This window comes from Anneissia japonica, unplaced genomic scaffold (genome assembly GCF_011630105.1).
Source record: "Anneissia japonica isolate Jap-2015-1 unplaced genomic scaffold, ASM1163010v1 scaffold287857_len828801_cov194, whole genome shotgun sequence".
Classification (NCBI taxonomy): Eukaryota; Metazoa; Echinodermata; class Crinoidea; order Comatulida; family Comatulidae; genus Anneissia; species Anneissia japonica.
The window spans coordinates 299,880-326,561 of record NW_022738478.1 but is presented as its reverse complement, the minus strand read 5'-3'; the positions used below and the strand labels follow the sequence as shown (position 1 = coordinate 326,561).

Genomic DNA, 26,682 nt, shown 5'->3' with positions numbered 1-26,682 from the left:
GAGGGCGCCATTCATGCGCTATTATACCAAAGAGAAAAAGTAATCAGTTTTGGAAGAGGGCGTCCTATCTGTTGCCATGGATTTGAGATGGTTCCTGTTCTGCTGTTCACAGTACGGTATGGTCATAGCGATCAAAAGTTTCCAATTTAGCAAAAGGGCGCCATTCATGCCTTATTACAGAATTTGCACGCGTAAATCGCGGAGAACGCTATCTTGTGTATATAAGATCTTTGACGTACATTAATTAATAACCTTACAACCTCTGTTTTACCAAAAAGACTAGCCTCATGTAGAGCTGTTCCATTGTGTGTCTCCATGTTAATATCAACACCAGATTCTAATAAAACTCTGGAAGAATAGAAAAAGAACAATCAATCATACCAATATGACACATTGCAAATATTAATATATCATGAAACTATTATTAAATATTTCCAATCAAATGAAAAACACATGTTAATGGCATGTGGATATTTTGTAGTAGACGGTGATGAAACCGCACAATACAATTCTTCGTAACACACAATAGTAACATAGCATCTGACAGAGTTTGTAATGTAAAGGAATCAGCCATATTTGCATCTTTTTCATGGGAGTTAGTTGTGTGTGATTTCAAATCTATTGGCAGCGGTGGATCCAGGAATTTGACCTCAGTCCCACAATGGTTGAACCAAGAAAAATTATGTTTTATGACATTTGTAGATGGCCGAAATGGTGCTCTTAAATTTGAATATAATTTTCTTATTTCTCCATTTTAAAAATAATTTCGAAAAATGTATAGGGAAGGGGGTCTGGCAGGTTGTGTTCCCCTTGAATTCGATGCTGATTGCTATGTTAAACAGTTTAATGATCTGAGACAACTACCTCTCATAATTCTAGTGCATTTATGGGTCTGTTAAAAGATTCTGACTGAAGGGACATGTGGCAAAAGTTGACCTTGATATCCGAAGATGGGAAAGAGATAAAACCAAATTTCTGTTTCATTATTTATATTATAATGAGATGTAGCTTTGAGGTGCTAAACTAGGATGGTTCATCACTTTTGTCCTTCACCACTGATCTAGATCAAGCGACAACAAAGATGCCTCTGTCAAAAGTAAAACACTGGATTCAACTAGATTTTTTTTCCAAAAAAATAAAATAAGTTTGTTGAATGGTATAAAGCACTGAAGTTAAGCTCAATTAATACACATTTTAAAAGAAAAGATATATCCTCTATGTTTTTTTTCTTCTGGCAGATTTGTTAAATTGTACAAAATGAACAAGTTTATTACAGAAAAAAAATACAAACACTGATTTCCGAAAACAAAGCAACAACTAGAGATATTATAAGCTACAATCATTTCCTGGATATGAGTATAAATCACACTTCTCCATAAACAAAATATTAGTTAGCTTTAGTCAACCTAACATTTTACTATCAAAAAAATATAGAGATTTAAAAATCACAAGAATCATAGTATGCCAAAATATTTCATGTACAATAATCTACATAAAAAAAATGGCAAAATGTCAATAGCCAATATAGTAATAAATGTGAATATAAAATTAAAACTATAGGCGTATATTACATTGTTAGCATGCAAGTGGTAGAATGACTTAATAGATTCTTATTGAATATTATGGCTTGTCAGTATTTAATCATTTATTTTATTTAAGCGGCACATGGTCAAGATTAAATTACAAAAGTTTACACCAGTAAAAAATTTCAAATAACAATCCATTACTTGAGAGAACAATGATTCTTTGATCTTTCATACAGCTTGCGTATTTCATGAAACTGCCTCGAGTAAATTGCTACTATATCAAAACATATCGAAAATAATAATCAATATGACTCTGTATCATTATAACACCTAGGAAAGGTGGCCAGCCCTTTTTAAACACCATTTTCAATAGGTAACTGACATTATACAAATCCCTTACTTTAGAAAAACAAGTACACATTGCTAACACATTTACTTATCTTTACACAATCTTGTGGCAATACCTCCCATGATCTCACGCGACTGTCTCGCATTCAGTGGTCTCACTGATGGCATTCAGTGTGACAATCCAAGTGGCAAGACATGACATTGTACACAAACGTGACATTTAAATTATCAACACAGCAAAACTGTCAAGTACCTGTACTTTAGTTACATCATGGAGGAATTAGTTTATATTTTGTTGTACAATACATAAGGCGGCATTCTTCAATAAAATGCATTTGCCAAGAAATAAACAGCAAATATCTGAAACAATTATTGATATTTAAACATTATACATAAGAAAATTACAAAACAGGCAATGCACTAGGATTTAGAACAGCTTATCTGAGAGGGTAAAGATGCAAATCGATGGATTTAAACAAAGAATCTTATACAGTGTCTAGCCTAGTTCTGTGTTTATTGCAATTTGTCCTTAGCAGCGCTATCATAACCAGTTCAAGTCACAAATTACATTGTAAAATTAGCTGCATACTAAGCAACCATAAATCTAGGCCTTAAAAATGTGTGACTAGTAGCGAAAAATTTATAGACTCTGAACCTAGTTCAATCCCTGGGCTTACTCGGGGCTGCAAAGGGATAATGAAGTCTGCTCGAGGGCCTAACTCGATGCATAGTTTACGTTGTATGAATGTAAATTGGGTAATCTATAAGTGCATTGATCTTGACAATGCTGCAAATATGTAGAGCTTGGATTTAAATCAATGCAAATTTGTTTGCAAGCTAGCAATGTTTCAAACTGTCATAATTTAAAGGCTAAATGCAAACATTTCTATGGAAAGCATAAATTAATACTGTATATATTCAAATAAATACCCCAGGATGTTCATTGTTAAGAAGGGTTTTTGAGGGGGAGTTTATTTGAGGGAGGTATTTATTTGATGGCGGCATTTATTTAAATTTAAATTTTAAAATGGATACGTATATGCTCAAATAAACTCCTTTTAATTTCACAGCAATGTGGAACAACAACACATAATTGCCATCACAATGTGTTATTGTATGATCATAAAGACTTATTGATCCAACCAGGTCAGAAAAAATGTAATTCTACTGGTCAGTTTTTTTTTTTCTCCATTTAATGACATTTAAGTAGAAAAAATACTAATTTAGAATATGTGTATGTCTTGTTTCTAATAATTTATCTTTAGAATTATGCTTCCCCTGGTGTAGCAATGTCTCGACAGCGCTCTTATAAGGTATTCTCAGCAATATTATACTAACATTAATATAAAAGAAATCTAGGCCCATGAATCTTGATTCAACGTCACAGAGTCTCATCACAGATGTGCAGATTTGGGGTGCTACTTCTCTGGTCTAATAGAATATGACAACTTGTGAAGCTGAGGACGACCAGCGTAGCACGTTTTGAAAGCTGACTCAACTGACTTACAGCCAAGGTGACCGACTAAAAGAAAAGGGCCATTGTTGAAGAACTGGAGCAAAACTTAGGCTGGTTATCCCGAGTGGTTGACTCATCCATCCATGACAAGTGTTGACCAAATGTATGAATATCAAGCCGGCCAAATAAATACTTTGCATAAAATCAATTTTATATTGAAGATTGTTCTGTAAGTTTTATAATATAATAACTGAATAACTTTCATCAAGTCTCTATATTACAGAACTATTTACAGTATAATTTCTGGTTTGTTACATTCAACTGCTGCATTTTTCACAAGTCTTTCACAATGAATGATCATGCATATAATGAAATAATTTTTTTTTCTTCCCTTCTTTTTTTAAAATGATAAAAAGGGGCAGGTGGAAAAAGAGAAATAAAAAAAATAAATAAATAAAAAATTTAAAAAATTTAAAAAAATAAAAATTAAAAATAAATTTTTTTTTTTTAATTAAAAAAAATAAAAAAATAAAATAAAAATGACCCACAGAGGCATAGAATGGCAATATTTTTACATCAGACAACAACTTTAGACTAATTTGTAGGGCATCTGGCAAAAAATAAAGATAAATTCACTCACATTTTTTTAATTTATAAAGGAAAAAGCTAATAAAATTTTTGAAGTTTTTTGGTTTTTACACCCCTATTTATTTTCAGTGAGTTAGGGGTGGGTGGAGAAGAGCAGACAAACATTTTTTTTTCTGGCCTTATGATGATGACGATGGTAATGATGATGAAGCAGTCGCTGATAATGATGACGATGATAATGATGACAAAGATGTCTAGTCACATTGATTCGTGTCTTAATAACATTTTTGCATCTACTTCATCTCCTTGTGTATAAATCTACACTACAGATAACTAGAGCAATTTCAAAGCCATTGAAAAATATCTTTACAAATTCCTCATCTACTTTCAAATAAATTTCCCAGCAAAGATGTCTGCTATACTTCTTGACATGTGTACATTGACTTCATCTTCCTAAAATAAATTTAAAATGATGGTCGCTGCATTTCCAACTTAGACGAATAATCGGCCTTTTGAATAATTAATTTTTTCTCCTTAAGAATGTAATTTGAATTGAAGATTATCATTATTTTGGTTCATGGTTAGCATTGTCACGTGTATGTAAATTACAATTTGTTTATTTACATACACGTTATTTACAAATATTATTAGGCTAACACATTACTATAACTATTTTGTGTGTATAAGCAGTAATGTTTAAATATCATGGAAAATACATCTTTTTAACCACAAATTAAATCGACCGTGCTTGTGAGGTCCGGCTAATTGTCATACGTTAAATCAAAAACAATTAAAGTATTTAATTAGTAAAATGTTGCACAATGATTACATTTTGGTACTAGATTTTTCGACATTTCTTTGAACAGAAATCTGGAATTTGAATGGGCACAAAAGAATTTTTAAAAATGTATAAATATCAAGACAAAGAATACAAACACCTAACAATAGAAGCCTGAATTATAGAAAATTATTCTGGCCTACTGTATGTAATATATAAAGACTACAATATTGGCTATGTTCTCACACGGCAGCTAACGGTTAGCAGGATCCGGATCCTGTTAACCGTTAGCTGCCGTGCGTCCATACGAGAAAATCCTGATCTGGATAGCAAGAATATGATGATCGAATCACTGGCCAATAAGAAACTGGAAACTGTAAACGCATATGTGCGATTGGTTGATGATAGAAACGCGCTCACTTGCTAACCGATAGCGCTTGCTAACCATTAGCGGTATCCGGATACCGCTAACGGTTAGCGCTAACCGATCGGGCGTTCTCACACAGGTGCTAACGGTTAGCGCTAACGGTTAGCTCCCGATACGAATACTAGGTCTCTCGTGAGAACCAGGCTTAAAGGTTTTTGACTGTCTTGATACAGTATATACCGTACCGGTGGGCAAAGTGGCAGGCCACCCAGCCTTCAAGTTTTCCACCCAGTCTAAAGGTAATATCTTGGCCCTCCACTAAACTTTATTGACTCCTTTGCTCATTCTTAAAACCTTTTCTCATTTACCAATGTTATCACCCACCCAGCCTGATAATGTCTACCGCTCACCCCCTTTTTCTTTCTGCAGCTACAACCCTATATTTAGTAATTCAATTGAATTGTGAGCATGCTCAGTCAAAACATAGTGTACTACAAAACACAGTTTGCATAGCACTATGACTCTTGTAGGCCTTTTGAAGCACTAGATTCAAAGCTTAAGACCTTCAGAACAATAGAAACCAAAGGCCGGCAGTTAGGATCAGACAGGGAAGCATTGAAGGGTAAGGCAAATACTCATCAAAGCAATAAAGAACAAATGTTCATTGATTTTGGAGTGTGTTTCACCAGCTGTCTGTAGCAGGGATGGTGTTTATGCAGGTAGGAAGAAGTCCCTAGCAAACGTTAGTTTGTGTACTACACAATTTTGTAATAATTTCATAATAATCTAAAAATTAGTTGGGCATGAAAGATCAAATATATTTTCCTATCCATTATATTGGTCAGTGCATCAGACTATCAAGACATAAAACAAAATCTTACACTGATATTTTTCCAAAATAGTATGATTTTAAGAAGATCATTTAAGTGTGTACTTGACTTCAGGAATAAATTCCAGTGAATACAAGTCATTGTCACACGTCAGATCACAGATTTTGTTTCTCAGCTAAGTGAAATCCTTCATAACGATGCTCTCATTAGCTGATTGATGCGTTGTTTTTCCCCATTAAGTCAACGCTGACAGGTTTTGCAACACCAATCAATTTACGATACAATTTACTTAAGTATAAGTGGTAACTGCCTTTTCTTCATTTTTACTAGTAATGTTGAATTTTGCTTTCAGCAAATTTGTTTTGTGCTCTCAAATATTGTGGGTCTAGGGGTACTTGCACTGAATGAGGAAAAATTTACAATGAGTTGAAACAGCAGAAATTGTGATCAAAACCTACATAGCAAGAGAACTGTTTTACAATATATTTTTAAATAATATCGATAATTGCCCCAAATATCTGTGATAATGTATGGAGTGGACTTGAATGGAGTGGTGGTATAGGTGCCTGCCTTTCATTCTTAGGATCCTGGGTTCAATTGTTGCAATCATAACAAGATTTGTTCTCATGACCAAAACCACTCCACTCACTAAACCTCATAATCACACTTAGTATATGTAAAGCATCTGTGTATATTTGTCTACTCCTATTTTAAAAACCCAAGTTTGTTGGGCCATGATACTGATACTCTATATGGACTGAGGAAGAATTAAAAATATAAGGACACTTTAAGTAGAAGATTCACCCATTGTGAGAAGGTTACATTGGAAATGAATGCTAAATAATAGGTTGGACATTATAATATACACAAATATATTTCAACTGGAATGTAGGAAATCAAAATGCTGAATAAGAATGATGGAAAAGGAGAAGGCAATAGTCTTCTTTTGAATGTATGAGAGTAATGTATAACATATTAAGATGAATGATTATATTAGAAAAGTAATGAAGATCTAGCAAAGGAAAGAGATTTTCAGTATATGAATACATATTTTTATAATAAAAATCCTTTTGCTTACTTTAAAATTCTAATAGCATATCATCACTATACTACTCAATTTCACAGACAGTTGAATCTAGTCCTATCATAGCTTCAATTTTCAGTCAAACATTTCTCATAAAATGCTTGCATCTTACTTACTGTGCACTGTTTCACTGCATATTGACCTCAAGGTAGCTATAAGCAGGCCAATGATGCATATCACCACATATTTTATTATATTGTTTTACAATCCATTTCTTTATATATCTATATATTCTTAATGTATTTTTTTAAATATCATTGAATAGGCATCTACGGAGATAAATGGAAGGAGCAAAGGATGTTCCTGGAATATAAGCAGCAACGTAGAATGCCAGAGGGAAACAGCGAGAACAGTTGTCAAAAGATGTCTACAGATTGGAGGCAAAGCAGCAAGAAATATGCCACAATGCCATTTGACAAAAAACTATTGTATGCTTATAGGGGGCAGCTGACTTTGTTTGCTTAAGCTTCCCCCGACCTTGTTGGTCTAATAAATAAATATACATAGTAATGATGTGCGTATACATGTTCATGTGATGTCATCATGACCATATTTAGGCATATTACATATGTTTGTCAAATAATACTTAAATAGTCTGAAATACAGTGAGACATGATTCATAAAAAAAAAAAACTTAAGAACTACATATTTGTTAAGTTCTAGATCTAGATAAGTACGGACAGTGGCCTTTAGGTGATCTGCATCAAGGTGTGTCAAACAGATGTAACTATACCAGAAACATCTCAGCATAATTTAATATTAATCTAAATATCACCATCAAATCCCTAAAAAATCCATTAAATTCTTACCTAATGACATCACTATGTCCATTTTTGGCAGCAAGATGTAAAGGAGTATGCATATTCACGTTCATTGGTGTCCTTGGTGGCGCTATAAGGTTGCCACCTTGCGTGCTACCTAAGAGAAGGTTTACGACCACTAGTTTACCAAATTCCGCAGCTAAATCCAGTGCTGTTTTTCCGGCCTTGTTTTTAATAGTTGGATCAGCATGGTACTGCAGTAATATTTTAGCCTTCGGAAACAAATGAAAGAATTATTCATTAAAACAATTTGTAATTACAGAAGTGTTAAGTTTATAAATTACAAAATCAATTATACCCTCAGATCAATATATCAAAAATTATCTACCAATTATGTAATCATTCAAGTAATTAAAATAATAAGTAAACAAATCCTTGACTAATGATACTTTGCTACCTTGTGTGCTGCCTAAGAGAATGTTTACTACCACACCACCACTAAGACAAATTTTATTCATTTAATTGACTACTGTAATTTCTCTGGTATAAGCGCACCTCCCTTCCCAAACCCACTTCAACACAAAACTTTTGGGAGCGGGCTTATTCCTGGAGAACCTCTTTTCAATAAAAAGGAAATTTTTCAGCACTGCTCGTCTAATTAAAAGCCAATACATTATTTATTATTTGTAAAAGTCAACTAAGCTCTTCATTCAAATTATACCCTGAGCTTTCGGCCAAGAAATGGCTATTAAGTAAAATTGGGCGTAAAGTAGGAGGGACTACGGTATTTGCAACATAATATTAACTTGACTTAAGCTAATCCTTCAACAAATTTAAAATTACTCATAAACTAATTACATAATAACATCCTCAATCAAAATAATCAATCATAATTACTAATAATTGTTGTTCTATATTTTAAAAACTATATACTGCAAGGTTTTGACAAATTGATAAACATTAATATTATTAATAACTTCATCACTATATTAATTATAAAGCTATCTATATCGTATTGATAAAATAAAACATTTCCTTCCAAATCATTGCAAGTAAACTGCACAGCAGCTACATATACTTCACTCAATCAATCACATTATCACTAACAAATCATTTTGTGACTTAATCAAATAATCAACAGTCTAAAGAACAAAGTAAAAGCAAAAACATACCACTTGGACACTGCCATACTGGCTAGCTAGATGAAGGGGCGTATCCCCTTCTAAGGAGACGTCATCAGGGCTAGCACCTGCCTTTAGTAGTAGCACCACAGGCTCGAGTTTACCTTGCCAAGCAGCATAGTGGATTGGTCGCATCCCTATAATAAGCAGAGAAACGTCGAATGATCAATATTCACACACAGCATTAAGCTATCTACAGTGTGTTTAGTAAGTGACGGCCTTTGATGGCAAATCTATACTGTAGAATAATTCACTCATTGCCGTAATTCTAGACATTTCCATTTAATGATCAACTTTGGATCATGCAAAGCAGAGAGAGAAAGAGAAAAAAATGATAATCAAGTAGTGGATGTATACGTAGATTATTGCTATGTGCCAGTACTTAAATTCATAAGATAAAAGCATGTACTACTACAGTAGTTGCATTTGTGACTTTAAAGACAAGATAATGTTTGAGAGTAAAATATAACAATTGTTTGGACATGTTTATAGGCCTATTGTTTATTTCTGTATACATTGATTAATATATTACATGATTTTTGTAGAACAACTTTTGCTAAATTAGATAATAATTTTCATTTATCTTTTATCTGACCTGCTCTGAAAGTTTGTTTAAAAACTTTGCTAAAAAAGGAATAAAAGTCTTGTTTAAAATGTGTACTAGCTACTCACTAGTTTTATATAATTATGATTTTATTTTTTCATTATTATCGTTTAGTACAATTTATTATTATTATTTATTTTATTTATTATTATTGTTTTATATAATTATCAGCAATTTATTCAAACCTGTTGCAAATAAGTGAACATAACAAAGCCACATGAAATTATTTGAATATGATTTATGTCTATAAATAAATCACTAAGGTTCAATTTACGGGGCGGGTCAATGCAAGGTCGGATGTTCTTACACCCTCAAGGGTCTATTCCAAAGTATTTTCTTGTCAGGAAGCAATTGGCATTATGGATCTGACATGATCACTTCCTTCATTATCTCCATGATTTACTACAAATCCATTATAAGGGACTCAACTCATGTTTTGAAATTGAAAGTATGTGAACAATTTGGTAAAATCTGTTCACTGATTTGAATCTTTCACTAGCATGGATCCCTCCAATTCTACTACAATACGGTAGTTTATACCAGCTTGCATGGATCCTCCCCAGGTTCTCCAATTTGTATCTTTCATGAATTTGTATGGACCCTCTTTAAATGAAACAAAATGATGCTGAAACACAGACAGAATCTCATCTAATTTATCTTGCTATTTACATTAACTGTTTTTATTCTCTAAGCCTATAGCTACCACACCATACACTCTATTTTAGGCTACTGTAGTCCAAACAAATATCAGCATTAACCCTAAAGGTGTTATGTTGAAATTTTCTGCATGTCAGGTTTGCTATTAAAATAGTTAAGTTTATATTATTTAAGTCAACAACTAATTCTGAAGTGAATGCTGGTTTGATTACTTCACTTGAGTGTAGACCAGTACTCAATAAGTTGCATAATTAATAAACATCTTGAAAGCACTTCAATTTGTAAATCAATAGTAACACTCACAAATGGGTAAACAAACTAAATATATTATTAATCAACATGAATCTATAAGTATTCATATTACTACCATTATAAGAAGGGAATGAGTCACAATGAAATCTCAAATGGTTAGAGTAGAATTTATTTATGGTTAATTGTTTTTAGTCTTTAAAATTAATTACTCAATTAATGCATTCATGCAATTGTTTTTAATTGATTTTTTTTTTTTTTTTTTTTTTTGGTTTGATTCTAGCTCCATTGAGGAGCTCTAGAAACACTCAGCTGATTGAATAAATAGATCTTTTTTGTATGGGCAGCCATTAGGGCCAATACACTCTACTGCCTCTATTATACTGCCCTCGTTGCCAATACACTCTACTGCCTCTATTATACTGCCCTCATTGGAGCTTTTGAGATTACGAGAACTTGATGTTAAAACATTTTAACTAAAATCTAAACTTCACCTAATTTTCGCTACCTTGCTTACTAACTCAGTATAGTTCAACTGATGTAATCTTGTGAGATTTTAAAATTTGATTAGAAATTTATTAATGATGACACTGATGACAAACAATGATATCAAATTAAAGTTATTATTTTGATTCATCATTCTATAATCATTAAATTTTAGTAAGCCATTGAGGCATAAACATTTTTCAATGATATATCCCATCCTCTGATGAAAAACTTTGCATACTAACCCCACACTCCCCCCCACCATCCCCTGACACCCAAGGCTCCACGGGAAATTTGCTGAGCAAAAAATTGCACTCAAGTAATTAAAAATCATCTCATATCACCAGTCTTCCAGCTACATGCTACACGCTTCCCATCTCCTCTCTCAATTATCTCCGCCATACTCTTAGATACTCTAGTGCATAAGACCTTATAGTGGACCATCAACATTTCCCTCATTACAAGTTTATAATCAAGCAACGTGGTCACATGATGTGAAGTATGCACGCACCCAATAACACATCTATTGATATATCACATGACATAAAATCTTGCGTGGACATTTTCCTCATTATAATCATGCAACGTGGTCACATGTGAAGTATACACACATCCAATCACAAGTTACGCTACAAATATATCACATGACTAGAAATCACCCTGCTCTTCTTGTTACAAGCTCAATTGTAATTTGTGGAATTCATGATGTAAAAGATTGGCGAGGTACCTGGGTTAATAAGATACTTAGTATAGGTTGTATTCTGCGCATTTCTAATTTATATGTACGTCATGGTTTGTCAGTAACTGGGATATATTTGACTGAAAGGCATCAATGATGCTTGCTTTCCGAAACCAAAATATTCTGTTCAAATCATATTTTAGATCTTGGATTTGGCTGACATTCAATTTGACTACACTGATCATTTTTACACATTTCTCTTCGATTTTATTTTAAAACTTTTTTTGAATATTTATACATTTTCAACATTAATATTCTTATTTCACCAGTTAGCATGAACCCTTTCCAGTTCCACAGCTTGTAACTTTCACCTCTTGCATGAACCAAATCCAGTTCCCTCAGTATCTTTCACCAGTTAGCAAGGACCCTCTCCGGTTCCTCAGCTTGTACCTTTCACCTCTTGCATGAACCAAATCTAGCTCCCTCAGTATCTTTCACCAGTTAGCATGGACCCTCTCCAGTTCCTCAATTTGTACCTTTCACCTCTTGCATGAATCAAATCCAGTTTCCTAAAGTGTCTTTCACCATTTGACATGAAATCTCCAGTTCCACAGCTTATACCTTTCACCTCTTGCATGAACCAAATCCAGTTCCCTCAGTATCTTTCACCAGTTAGCATTTACCCTCTCCAGTTCCACAGCTTGTATCTTTCATCTCTTGCATGAACCAAATTCAGTTCCCTCAGTATTTTTCATCTTTCAGAGGGAGCATCTTAGCTCAGAGAGAGCAGCTTAGCTGAGTCGGCTAATCTGGTGGTAGCCACTGTGTGTGCGCTGAACCGTGGAGATTTCTAGGTCCCCGGTTCAATTCTCATCGCTGCCTCTCCTTGTGTTTCAGCTGGAGGGCTGAAATACAAGTTATAATAGCGCATCGTCTTTCGACTAGACGTTTAAGCCCTTGGTCCCGTGTGCATTGATGGCCCATGTGCATGTTAAATAACACAGAACACTCTTCGAAAAACAGCAGGGAATTGTCTCCTGGTATACTGCCCAATCACCACCTGAAGGACCCTACTGAAAATAAGTCGTCTTCTAGACTTTCGTGGGCTATCCTTGGTGTTTACACCGAATAAATCCAATCCAATCCAATCCAATTCACCAGTTGGTATGGACCCTCTCCAGTTCCACAGCTTATATCTTTCCCCTCTTGCACCAACCCAATCCAGGTCCCTTATTATCTCTTCCACCAGTTTGCACTGACCCTCTCCAGTTCTTCCAGTTACATTAATATTATTACTGTTATAATATATATTCTGTCCACTATTAAAGATAATAACAACTAAAAATATAAATTGCTAGTTCATAATTATCAATTTTATGTATTGTTATTATTCTTTTAATTACCTATTTTGACTTTTTAATTCTGAAAATTAACCTTTATCAATTTATTACATTAACCTATATTATTATTGCATAATTCTTTAACAATATCTAAAGGCTTCCAGATGCTAATGACCTCTAGGTCTGCCACATCCTAATAAACTGACCTGTAAAAAGACTTTTAAACACATTCGTTTTTTATTGAGAAGCGTTTTCTTATCCATCAATGAACGAGAGCAGCTGTGGCAACAAGTCCAGCTGTTGTCCTCCTCATCACTGATGGAACCAATTATCACCAAGCACTAAACATCCAGTTTTAAAGATAATACTTAATTAAATAAAAAGATAAGTCCATGTGCCTGATAATATTTAGTGTTCTGGAACTTGTATGCATGAAGCTTGAACCTACCAATAGGTCTACAATTCCCTCAGTTTACCTTTCAGTATACTGTATTATCTATGGAGAAATCCTAAAAAGTAAAATAGGCCTACCCATGTAAAACACTGATCTGCAATAAAATCAATATAGAACATATTACATTGATTTTACTTATTTAGAATGTAGACCATTAACATTAATATTTATTAATTATATTTGTTTATATTTTATTTATATGTATTTATCTCACTTTTTGGGGGGAGGGGGTTTATCATCGATGAAAACAGCTCTATAGTATTAATATTAATGTTTATATAATGTTGCTATCCTTGCAACAAAAAATGATCTTAGCAACTAAAATTACTATCATCACTCTTGTAGAACAGAAATCCTAGAAAGAAATCCATTAAAAAAGCAACAGTACATACACTTAACAAAAGGATTTAAAATAATGTTATTTAGAATGTGTAAATTGATGTTTGAGATCTGCCCAAGACACAACATGTACATTATATACACAAACATATTTAATATTTATGTACAGTAAGCTTACGAAATGCGGTTGAACGTTGCAATCGGGGTCAGATTTCACAGTGAAGACTTGTAGGATATCGTATTCAAATAAACAGCACAGCATGAGACGCGACGTACCACAAATACACTACCATCACCTTACTGTCATTACTGTGCAATCTCTCACTCACAAACACTGTAATAATGAGGTTCAGTAGTGAGGCATCAGAGATCTAGGCCAAAGACCATGGTTAGAACATATATGTGGCAAAGACAAGCCAAACCAGGCATTCGTTGCAAAAATTGATTTTTAGTTATTAATACAGGATTATACACATGAAAGCTATAAAATGGTTAAAAAATCATTTAAATCTGACATTTCCTTATGAAGTTACATGAGTTTAAACATACAGCTGTTTAAAGAACAACTTGAGAGATCAGCCTCCTAAGTTTATGATTTTTGGAAGTTCTCAGGCAGAAATCATCAGTAAATCGTTAAAAATTGTAGTTTTAACATTGAAAATTGGGGAAATAACAGCATAGCATGATATATGTAGTTATCTCTGAAACTGGATTTGTAAAGAGTGACTGATTTGGCTTGTCTTTGCCACATTTTACTTCACTTTCATTTTTATCGGTTACTTCTAAGATGTACTGTATGTTTCTTTATGATTACTAAGAAGTCCATACAAAAACAAGAGTTTACTAATAATTTGTTCATCTTTCCTCTTATTGTATCCAACTTTCACTTGTCAGTCTAGATTCCACTTTCAAAGAGTGTAGCAGTTGAACCAAATATGCTGAATTACAAATCCAATGATTTTTTAAACATTGCAGTAATACTAAATTATTTCTAGTGTGCATTGTCTAAAATGAATGAACAAGCCCTAGTTTCTTAAACTGATTTAAAATATGAGAATATACCCAATATAATGTACGCAGATTAACTGGGCAAATCAGTTCAATTAATGACCCTTGTTGAATCTTTTTGTTTGATTTCTGAATCATTAAAACTTTTAGAAGTAACATGAGAAAATACGCAAATATACTCAAGTCAACATCATCAACCAAAACTGTTTGTTCAACGCGTACATATGTGTATAATGTGGTAATTGCTTATTTGGATACTAACGGCAAAGACCAAGAAAACGAACTTACACATCTATTCATAGCTGGTTTATTATTAATGGCATTGTACTTTGTCCGAATATAACCACTATTGATTTATTTTATGATGTCCCTGCTGGTGCAAACTATAAATGGTAAGAATAATATTCCTAATGATTTTAAAGAGTATTCTGTTATATAATTATAAAAAAAATCCTTTCTATGATTTTTTACAAGCACAATGTATAGACAGAGCAGTAGTAGTAGTAGTCATTAAACAATGCTTCAATAACATGCAAGGTACACAGATGTTTTAAAAGAGGAATTTTTTTGAAAGACAGCAGAAAGAAAAGTTTGTTATACAAAATGAGGCATGTAGAGTGAGGTACAATAGAACTAAAGAGTATAGAAATACTTATTTTGTGTGCACGCTATGAACGAAATGCAAAGTACTACCATGAAATCGGGAGCACCCTAAAAAATTCAAATAGAGTTTGAAACTCGAACATAGGTTCTATGGACGCAGCACACCTTCGATTTGAACATCTTTTATGTTCTTTTGAAGGACGCCCTCTAGTTTATGGTAGTACTTTTTGAGATAATAATGGCTTGGAAATTACTATCTGACTCGTCATATTATAAATGAAAAGAAAGTTTTTTTCAATATAATAGTACGACAATATAAAATACATTATTATTTGGGGTGATTTCAGTTCATCATAAAATCAGATATAGACAGACTTAATTTGTCATTTAATGAGAATGGTAATGGATGTAGACTTTTATAGTGCATAATACTGTAGGTTTATAAGCACTTTCAACATATGTACAATACAAGTTGAACAAAAGAAACAAATCAGATGAAGAAGAAACACATTACGTGCCACAATATGATGCTGAAGGGAATGGAACAAAATGTTTCATATTTTACTTACTCTTCTCAAAAAGAAAAATAAACTACTGTTGATTTTAGTTGGGATGGGCTGTGCTTGAGAGAAATATTGATCACAGTGGAGGGTAGTTAGCGGCAAGGAATAAGCGCTATACAGTAGAAGTACCAAGTAACAAGTACTTCAAGTAATAAAAATATAATGTTTAGGAGGAAAGGAAATTATTCACAGTAATTTGGCTTTAACTAATTATTGTTAACCACATTAACAATATCTCACTTGTTTTTATGTGTACTTTAGCACACCCCGTCATCATTTCCTGCCATTGTTATTTTTTATTTTTAACATCTTCTTAAAGCTAAATCTCCACATATATTAATTGCTCATTAGAAGCTATTAATTTTCAATGGATCACACATAAAAAACAATAGTTTTCAATTATTCACAGACATTTTGTTACAAAAATCCTCAAACTTGACTGGTTTTGGTATTATTTTGACTTCTTTCAATTAGCAAGAGATTTCTTTTTAAATAGCTTATAAAACTTACCTAGCTTTGGAATAAAAAAAAAATGTTAAATGTCAAGTTTTTTTTTAATGTCACAGAATAATAGTAGCTGCAGGAAATACACTATTTTAAAATAGATACAAAGAAAATCATGTAAAATACTTGAAAGTATGAATAATTTAAATGTATGACATTGTTTATCCAGGTACATAATAGCAAAGAGAAATGTTACTTTCACTTGGAAAATGTTGGTCGTGCTTATTATCTTAGCTCAAATTTTGCATCATTTTAGATTGCTATGATATCATATCTCAAATATGTTCTTGTACAAACGAGGGCATGGTGGATAATGACAAATGAGTAGTCAATCTCCGTGGAATGTGTGCTTGAGTAACAAATAATGAGAAGGATTGAGTAAGATACTGTAGGCAGAATTGTAAATCATATCCTAAATTCTTTTATGTTTTCGCCAATGTTTTGTTATCAAAAATCACTATTATTGTACTACGAATATCATTATTATTATTATTAATTTCATTCATTGATCACTTGCTAAGTACTGTACCATGTTATTCTTAATCTTCAATAAAAATAATAAATGTGTTAACTAATTTCCATTCAGATGTTGGTAGTTACACCCTCACAATAATACATTTATGATGTTATTATTACCTTGAAAAAATTAATGAAAACATTTTGTACTACCGGTAATTATTAATTGCAAAAGTTTTTTACCATTTGTACATTCAGTACAATGAACAAATTCATCAAAATGTTTACCAAAGCAAAAACTTTAGTAGTTTATTCAAAATGAAGTTCCTTGTAAAAGAATCTGTTTATCCTGCCAACCATCGAGCCACATTTGTCAAAGTCAATTTCAATTAAATTTATATTTCTTACCTGTCATATATTAACCAGAATAATTTCAAAACAATGTGGTATATTGATTATGACCAGAATAACATATTTACAGCGACAGTGGTAACCATGGTTACAATTTGTCCTAGACATGTGTAATATACAGCAGATTGTATTTCATATATTTACCAAAAACAGTAAAGATCAATAATAATCAAATTCATCAGCTTATTAATTCAAGGTCACGACCCCAGACTTCTATAAAGCTCTGTCCACACTATCAATTTGTATGTCACAAACAAATGTGATACGCTCATATTTGGGCGTAATATGACATCATCTATGTCTGTACCATTATCATACAATAGCAGCACTGAACATTGAATTCTGCCATGGACATTGGCAATATATATATATATAAATCCATGTTGATTGATTGATTATCATCATCTACTGTAAATTTAAAAAATAATTTAGTACAATGACATCTCCATATTACGTAGTACCTCTCCAACTGAATTGCATTCATAATCGATAAAATGGTCAAGCTAAAGTGGACCTAGGTTTATGAGTTTACTAAAAAAAGTTTATTAAGCCCTGTCCACACTATAAAATTTTATTTGACAAAAACGTGACATGCCTAAATATGGTTAGGATGACATCACATGATGACCATATATAGGCAACTCATGACTATATATGGGCAACTCATGACTATATATGGGCATACAACAGTTTCTTTGTCAAAGAAAATTTGATAATGTGAACAGATTTATGGTAATAATATAATCACCTTTGTTGTCTTTGATGTCCACAATAACCAGGTTACTATCCAACAAGCAATGTAACACATTACAGTTCCCAGACAGAGCTGCATGGTGGAGTGCTGAAAATCTAGCAAAAGAAAAACAATGGTTCATAGAAAAATTAAATTCATGGCAAGTTATATCACATACAGGCAAAATAATTGGTCCTAGAGGGAATATTTCTGTGGGGAAACTGTCAATCAAGCAATCAAATCAATTTATATAAAGTGCATGGGAATGACCTCTGTTTGCTCTGGGCTCCAGGTTTATGGAGACCACTCTTGTACCATATGCTAGGGGTGCTAGGGTTCATTTGTCAATCTCTACTTTCTATATTTCACCTGATTTGGTATTCTATGAGTTAAAACATGGTTAGGATAACAAAAGCACTTATTTCCGAAGGAATCTTCCTGGTCGTCACTGCGCAGTACATTGGCAGATAATCTCCTGCTCTTTCCAAAGAGTATACTGTGTGCTTTAGCATGCATTGCCAGTGGCGTATCTTGAAGGGGACATTGGACACCCCAAAAAAATACTCGCACCCCCACAATCCCCCCAAACAAAATCATGTTCAAGTAGTTAAAAAATAATCTTATCTTGCAAAGCTAGTAACCCCTCACCTAATCACTGAACCCCCAAACTTCACTTTTGTGCCCCCATCATAACCCCACCCCTCCATTTTCAAAGACTCCTAGATACGCCATTAACTGTCTCTTCCATAAAACTTGCAATTCAACATGTAACATGCAGAGTAGTGATGGAATTGAACTGGTTACCAAGGAAACAAAAACTTTTAATATGTAATAATACTGTACTGACATACTGTGCTGTATTGTTAATGATATATTATTAATTGCACTACAAATTTATATCAAATTTGATTTGTTGACATTTATAGATATAATCTACTATTACTAGGCCTATATTCAATCATTTATGTAAAATGATGATTGAGATATTATTTTTTGCTACAGAATTATATCAAATTTGTTGACATTCCATCTACACTACCAGTATTTGTGGAAAACCTTGTAACCAGATCAGAGACATGATCACATTAAACTGCTTGTCAGAAAGTGTCACTGCAACTGCAAGTTAAGCAGAGTTGAATTGGATAGAACTGGGCAATTGGGCAACTGGGCAAGAATAGAACTCGGTGGAACTGGAGATTTTCTAATTGCATTTGATCGCAAGGGCACTCCAGCAGTTACCTCAATAACACAACTTCCAGTCACTACATTCAGTGGCCAGTTACCAGAAGTCAGTTGTGTTGAGTTCTGTTAAGTTGCCAGAACCGACATGAGCTTAGCTTAACAACTAAAAACTAATAATACAGCTCACTAGCAACAAATAGCTAACAGAAACTAACAATGTTGGGTATTATGTTCAATATACATACACACATGACACCTAGTATAGTTGAGTATCATATGTTTAATACGCATGCACACATAATAATACAGAGGCATATTTGCTTTCAAAATCCCATTATATTTGTCAGTTAGAAACCATTAACAAAGAAATCTAGCCTACTAACAAAGCAATATGAGAACACTGCGTTACATACTAAATAGGATTGGAAAAAAAATATGTTGAAAGCTCACACTAGACATAGTTTCAAAATAACCTTACCTATACATAGTATGGTAATAACACAGTACTGTAAATCCAAATTTGCAAACAGGATTCCACTGGCCTGCACGTGTTTAAATACCTCTTCCCCCACTACGAGATTCCCATAGCCACCATTTTTGTACCAATCAGGCGGACTAAATTAAAAAGAGGGTTATGTAACAGTGTACTTATGGTCCTCGCCAGCTTATTTTTACTCAGCTCACATGTGCAATGACTAACACATCAGAGTGCAAAGTGAAAGAGGTTGGATGTCCCCTGGACACAAAATGGATGTCTGTTTAGTGTCTTCCAACTATAATATCAATGGCACAGTAACCGCAACTACAGTCCATGCTCTAAATATATATTCCACATCCGAATTACGATTCCTCAAACATTTCACATGATGCCAAACTAACTAACTGTATAATAAAATATCAATTGGTTAATGATATTTTCTCATCAAGTCAGGATACTGTCTCACCAAAATTAAGCACAGATTTGCATTGCTTAATAGTGACTTTGACAAGGCAAGCCTGTGAGATAACAATATGAGGAAGTGGTGGTCAGTTGAGACTCTCTTCCAAAGATCCTTAAGTTTCTACTGAATTTGTCAACCTTTCCGCTTCTGCATGCTAGTGTCTTGATTTTGAATGTACAATCATGATTGAATAAGAACATGATTTAGTGTATGATTAAGTTCCAATAAAAAATGAATACGTATTAAACCAATTAATTAGACTTTTTTATACCTTGTTTAGAGAAACGGGCACCCGCTAATGATTTCAAATAAAAATACATTTTTATTTTTGGCCAATTACCACACCCACCGCCACATAAATATGGAAATTTTTATTACGCCCGCTGCCTTGAAATCTCCATGAATATGTGTATATTTGTTCTTAATTATACACTTAAATCATGTAACCATCCCATTACTACACAGTTTACATTCAACATTAACATTTTAATCTTATTTTCTCCTCAGGCATTAATATTTTTGGCAAAACCATTATTGGTAAGCGAGACTTTTTTTATTCCTTGTTTCACATACTTATTTTTTTAAAGATCATCGGAGGAGGGCAGAATAAAAATAAAAATAAAATTCTGTTTTCTTATTTAGCAATTTTGCCAAAAGCATCCAGACGGAGGAGAAAATAAAAATAAAAAGTTCTTGGTAAATGTAAAGTAGGAAATATACATCTTATCTTTGGAGATTTCAAGGCATAATAAAAATAAAGAAACGCTTTCTAAAATTTCCACTTTTTTGTGGCGGCGGGTACGCTAATTGGCCAAAAATATAATTTTATTTTTATTCAAAATCATTAATATTTGCAGTCGGAAGATTCGCTAAAAAGGTATAAAAAAAGTCTCGCCAAAGTAAGAAAAATATGTTATACCGCCCTCCTCTGACGACCTATACAAAAATAAGTTCACGAAACAAGGTATAAAAAAGTTTCGCCTAATGAATATACATATGAAAATGCCAATTACTATTGAACTATTTTACTTGATGCTTGAATCTGAATTGGAATATAGTTATACTTAAAATGAATGAAATTATGAATGAATAAATAAATGAATAATCAAATGAATGAATAATTCAATTAATAAATGAACATGGATGAAAGTAACACCCCTGGTCATTGATAAAAGAACATTGGAACATTAGTAAACACAATGCATTCCCCTAAAACAAAACAACACTTTCAGAATATTGACTTTGGATCAGATTTTTGCCAAAATTGAATTACAAACTGCATACAGAAGAATTAAATATCATGTTCCTTAAATCCCCATTAACAAATCTTGTACATACGGTCAACAACCCTGGATAAAGGAGAAAGACTTCTCATACTACACATTCCTGAATGATTCCCCCTTCCCCTATTCCTTAGGTAAGAGCAAAGACCTGATATCTACACATTCCTGAATGATTCCCCCTTCCCCTATTCCTTAGGTAAGAGCAAAGACCTGACATCTACACATTCCTGAATGATTCCCCCTTCCCCTATTCCCAACTATTGTTCATACGGTCAGCCACCCTAGGTAAGAGCAAAGACCTGACATCTCCACATTTCAGAATGATTTCCCCCTTTTCTCGTTCAACAACCTTATATAAGGACCAAGTAATATCTGACACCACACATTTCTGGAAGATTATTTTCCATTTTTTTACTTATTTTAATATCACTATCAGACGATTCACAGGTTCTCTCAGAATCCTACAATTCCTATTCTTTATTCATTGTAATGCTTCATGATTTTGTTGCATTTGCATAAATCATATTACGACTTATGACTATCTATTCCACTAATAGTATGGTATGATTCTCCAGATGCTATAGTCGGAGATACTGAGCGTAAAGCTTTCTCGTAAATCATCTATTAGAGTAGCAGTAGCATTTCTCACGGCAAGGCCGCAGCCAGCAAGCCCTAGTAAATTTTTCTCGCATATGTACTCTATTTCATTCATGAATCCAGTCAGCTTGTTCTCTGAGGTTATAAATTTTACTTTGTAATTAATTAATTCATTTCAAATACTAATAGTATGACAAATATGTGCTATGCATAACAGATTACATCAGTAGCTACTTCAGCTTACGGTTTGTTCTACTGCAGCTTCAAGTCTACATATATCATGCCAAATATCCATCTCAGGTATAGTAATATTCTACATACTATCTCCTTTATATATTGAAAATCATTTTCATTTATCATAATTTTATAAAAGTGCGTATTACAGGAAAATAAGCAAAAGTACATTCTACATATTAGTATCTTGACTCTAAAAACAAGCCTTTAAGAATAAACTCATTTTTTAGGTGCCCTGGACCACTTTCGAAAGATTTGGAGCAATGCCCGACCACGGCCACTTTTCTTTCACTGGGGACACCCTCTCCCATCAGAAACATTAGACCCACCATCAGGGCAACATTTTTTGCCCCTATCCCTGACATGAGAATACCCATCTCCAACTGACTTCAAGGTGACAATTGATAATACTGCAGTGAATTTGCAGCAGATAAGTTAGTTTTCGGGAGATTTTATGCTTTCTTGAGGGATACAAAATTCCCACAACTTGCAGGAGACTTGGGACCACGGTATCTACATCTATATTCTCTACATCTGTGTTTCTATACGACTTTCTATTTTTTCTGTATCTACACCTCTATACAACCAGTCTCTTATCGTTCTTCACTGAAAAGACAGGCATACTTTCACCCAGCAAGATAACAAATTATCACATCAGGGCAATGTTGAGTGGAGAGCCTCATTAAGACTGGCTTTAAATAGCTTGTTATTATTCACAATAAGCCTGCCAATCACACAGCTAGACAAGCATGTTGCACTACTGTCAAAACAAGCAAAACAAAATAGCAATCACTCATTTCACTCCTTAACTTACTCAAAAATGTTCTCAAAATATAGCTAAATGCTATTAAAGGCAATAATATTAAAAATATAAGTGCTAGGTTGTTAAGTGCTGAGGGTACCAATTGATCAGCTTTGGCCGGATAACAAGAACAATAATAATAATAATAATAATAATAATAAGTGCTGTGTCTCCAAGCTGCGGGAATTAGCCAAGACATAGCTCAAAAGACCCAGTAGAATATCATGAACTGGAGGTAATCTCATAATAATAATAATACTAATATCTTGAATTTATATGGTGTCAATTCCAAACAAGATCAAAAGCGCAAAGCATGTGAATAGCCACTTGCAAACAAATAAGTCTTAAGCTGTGACTTAAAGTTGCAAAGAGAGTTTGAATAAGTTGTTATGAATGGACCATGCTCATAAAATATTGTTGAAATAAATAAATAATAAAACAAATGAGTTTCCTGACATAAACACCTTTTGAAATTTCTTACAAGAAGCTTCCTTATCTAGAGCTGATCATTACCTATAGTACCTTAATAAAAAAAAAAAAACCTTTCAGTGATTCTACTGCAACAACTTTGGTGCTTATTTGGTTATTTAAGAACCTTGAGGTTGCTTATGAAGCAAAATGTTTAGATGTTACTGTACCTCAATTTTGCACATTAATGTCACATTAAGACAGCCACATTGATCCAGGGGTCTTGTTACTATAGCAAGTAAGTGAGATTATTTCCCTTGTTGGTGAATTCTCTCTGTGGAGTGACCTTTGTGACCGCCTGGGTCACATTAAATCGGTGTCTTTCATGCATGTAACATTCATTTAAACCCATAACATTCTTCAACTATTTATCAGCTGATTTAACATGACACTTATGACTCAAGTAAAACTGAATAACTTAATAATTCTTATCAACAAATTCAAGCTTATGATAGTACAGCAGCCAAGTAAATACTGGATCACATATGGTGGCTATTGACTATATACAGTACTCTACATTTAGCACTTATAGACACTATATTTAACTTGCTCAAAAAAAAAAAAAAAAAAAAAAAAAAACATGTACTCTTGAGGTAGAGGGCTCTTCAGATTCAAACTCCAGAACAGAAAGTCAATTTCATTTTTACAGATGCCCATTACTATGTCTATTTTTTACAAGTACGTTATTGAGAGCGTTCTTTTATATTCCATTGCTGTTTGGTATTGTGGCACCACAGAGGCTGACCGAAATGACCTCCGACGTATTGTTAAATATGCCTCTCGTATAATCGGTCACAATGAGGATGATATTGAGGACATATTTAATGCCAGAATGCTTAAAAAAATAAAATGTATAATTGAAGATCCAACACACCCTGGTAACTCTCTCTTTGAATTGCTCCCCAGTGGGAGAAGATATCAGTCAATTTATGCTCGAACGAGCAGGTTCCAAAAGAGTTTCTTTCCGTCAGCCATCCGGGCCCTCAATGCAATACAATAGCATTTCATTGTGTCCGTTGCTCTGATAATCCACTGTTTTTCCATTTGTTCATTGTTTGCCGAATTGGACGTTGGTCCATGCTAAAAAGAGCCACAATATTTTCTATGTGATGTAATGTATGCGTTGCAAATGATATAATAAATTGAATTGAATTGAATTGAATTAGAAACAACCAACAAAAATTTATTAATATTATTTATTTTATTCAATTTCTTTTCTTCTTAAGCACTTGAACTGAAATGTATCTAGTTTCAACTCATCACTTTTGTTTACATTCCAGGTCTCGTATTACTATTTAATTGTCAAACTAATTGTTTTGCATTAATAACATCAACAGTAATTATTTAAACGGTGCTAAAGTATCATGTCATACAGTAATGTAAGATTTGGGTATTTTACTGTAAAATTTACTGTATAAACATTAGCTTTTACTGGGTATTTATGTTATTTTTTCCAGGTTATATTTGTGATATATGGTCAGTATGAATACAGTATCAATAAATATTGTTTAACAAAAAGTATTCAATTCTTATTTTGAAGGGAGTTTGCATCACGAAAATATACACTGTAGCATTCATAATTCTTCAAATAATATCAAATAGAAAATGACTAAAATGTAAACGACCATCTTTCACCACTGTATCTGAAGCTGCTATAGTACTGTAGAATCATTGACTTTTGATCCATTTTCCCATGTGATTGAACACTGAACTTCTCAACAATATGTCCACACAGTTGGAGATCTTTGCCTCTGATAGAGCCGAATTGAAGTTTAGAAAAGAATGGAATTTGAGGTCAGTCATAGTAATCACAACACCATACAGAGTGAAGATTTATTGAAATGCTTCAAGCTTTTGATATTGATCTGAAGTTTGAATGATGAAGTGTGAAACTATTTAAAAAGTGGTAAACCGGAATGAGTGGAACTCTAAAACTTGTAATCATACAGTATAAAATGGTTTGGTCCTCATATAACCCCTTTTTATGGAGAATTGCCAAATGTTAAACAATGTAAAGCTGTTAACATCAGCATTACAGTAGATCTTTTCATTTCCCTTCTCGAACCACAATAGACATGGTATATTTTATTATTTATTTTATTCATTTTGACAAAAATAATATGGTTTGGTGTGTCGAGAGGGTAGCAAAAGAAGTCAAATAAGCTGGTTTATAGAGAAGTCTTCCAAAGCTAGGCTTCTCTGTTACCAGTAGCTATAGATTAAGGTAACCTCATCAACTGAATGCAAAATACATAGAGATTAATTGTTGAAACAGTTGATATCACCAACGGCCTTCCTATCATTGAATTATAGTATTTACAGTTCATTCTTGAGAACACATTTTCATCTGAATACTAATAGTTTCACACCTGTTGTCTATAGATAAATTATAAATTATACAATTTTTACAAAAGACAACTCCGAAAAAGAATGATAGAATGTAATAAATACTGTACAGAGAAGCAACGTTCAATATTCAACGATTGTATTCTATAAACAGAACATAAATTACATAACCTACAAGTTAATTTGTTGCTTTTTTTCAGATAAGAGGAAAAATAAACAAATCTAGAAAGAAATATAATAAACTTTAAATTACCCATCTGTGTCTTGATTATTGAGCGGTGTTTTCTTGGTTGGACCGGATTTTCCTGGAAAAGAAACATTTGAGTTAATAAAAATATATGCATTTTATAAACAAAGTTTTCACTGTGAAAGGTATCACATATACCGGTAATGGTATAACATAAAGTTATGAAAATAACCCCATAAATCACATCATAGGGCTGAATTGTGTATGGTGAAGTCTATAAAGAGGGGCTTATAGTATTTTCATGTTCACATCATTTAACAACGACAGGGTCTCAAATGATGTCATTGACAGGGTCTCAAATGATAAAGAAATTGTGTAATAAAATGCCTCTGACAGGATTTGAACCTGCAACCTCTCACTGTCATAACCATTAGACCACAGAGGCTTCATGGTTGAACAGATTCAAATAACGTCAAATACACTCTATTACACAATAGGTATGGCTGGAAATATATATCAAATAAAGGTGATGCTGTATAGGCAAATATACATACAGTAAATAACGAGTCAGATGGTATCAGATATATGCCACAAAATTTATTTTCAGAGTTAGCGAGTACTTTCGACTATAAGTCTT

The 26,682-nt window shown here is 33.2% G+C and overlaps 1 protein-coding gene across 2 annotated transcripts in view; it reads right to left on the bottom strand.

Annotated features, from left to right (window-relative positions):
• LOC117117549 overlaps positions 1 to 26,682 on the bottom strand; it is a 94,292-nt gene that overhangs the window by 41,069 nt on the left and 26,541 nt on the right. For both annotated transcript variants that reach the window (XM_033261875.1, XM_033261876.1), the window contains exons 3-7: positions 26,112 to 26,163; positions 18,021 to 18,121; positions 8,911 to 9,056; positions 7,787 to 8,010; positions 240 to 348 (exon numbers count right to left, since the gene is read on the bottom strand). In XM_033261875.1, the coding sequence (XP_033117766.1) occupies positions 240 to 348; positions 7,787 to 8,010; positions 8,911 to 9,056; positions 18,021 to 18,121; positions 26,112 to 26,163 (632 nt within the window). The remainder of the gene's footprint in view (positions 1 to 239; positions 349 to 7,786; positions 8,011 to 8,910; positions 9,057 to 18,020; positions 18,122 to 26,111; positions 26,164 to 26,682) is intronic.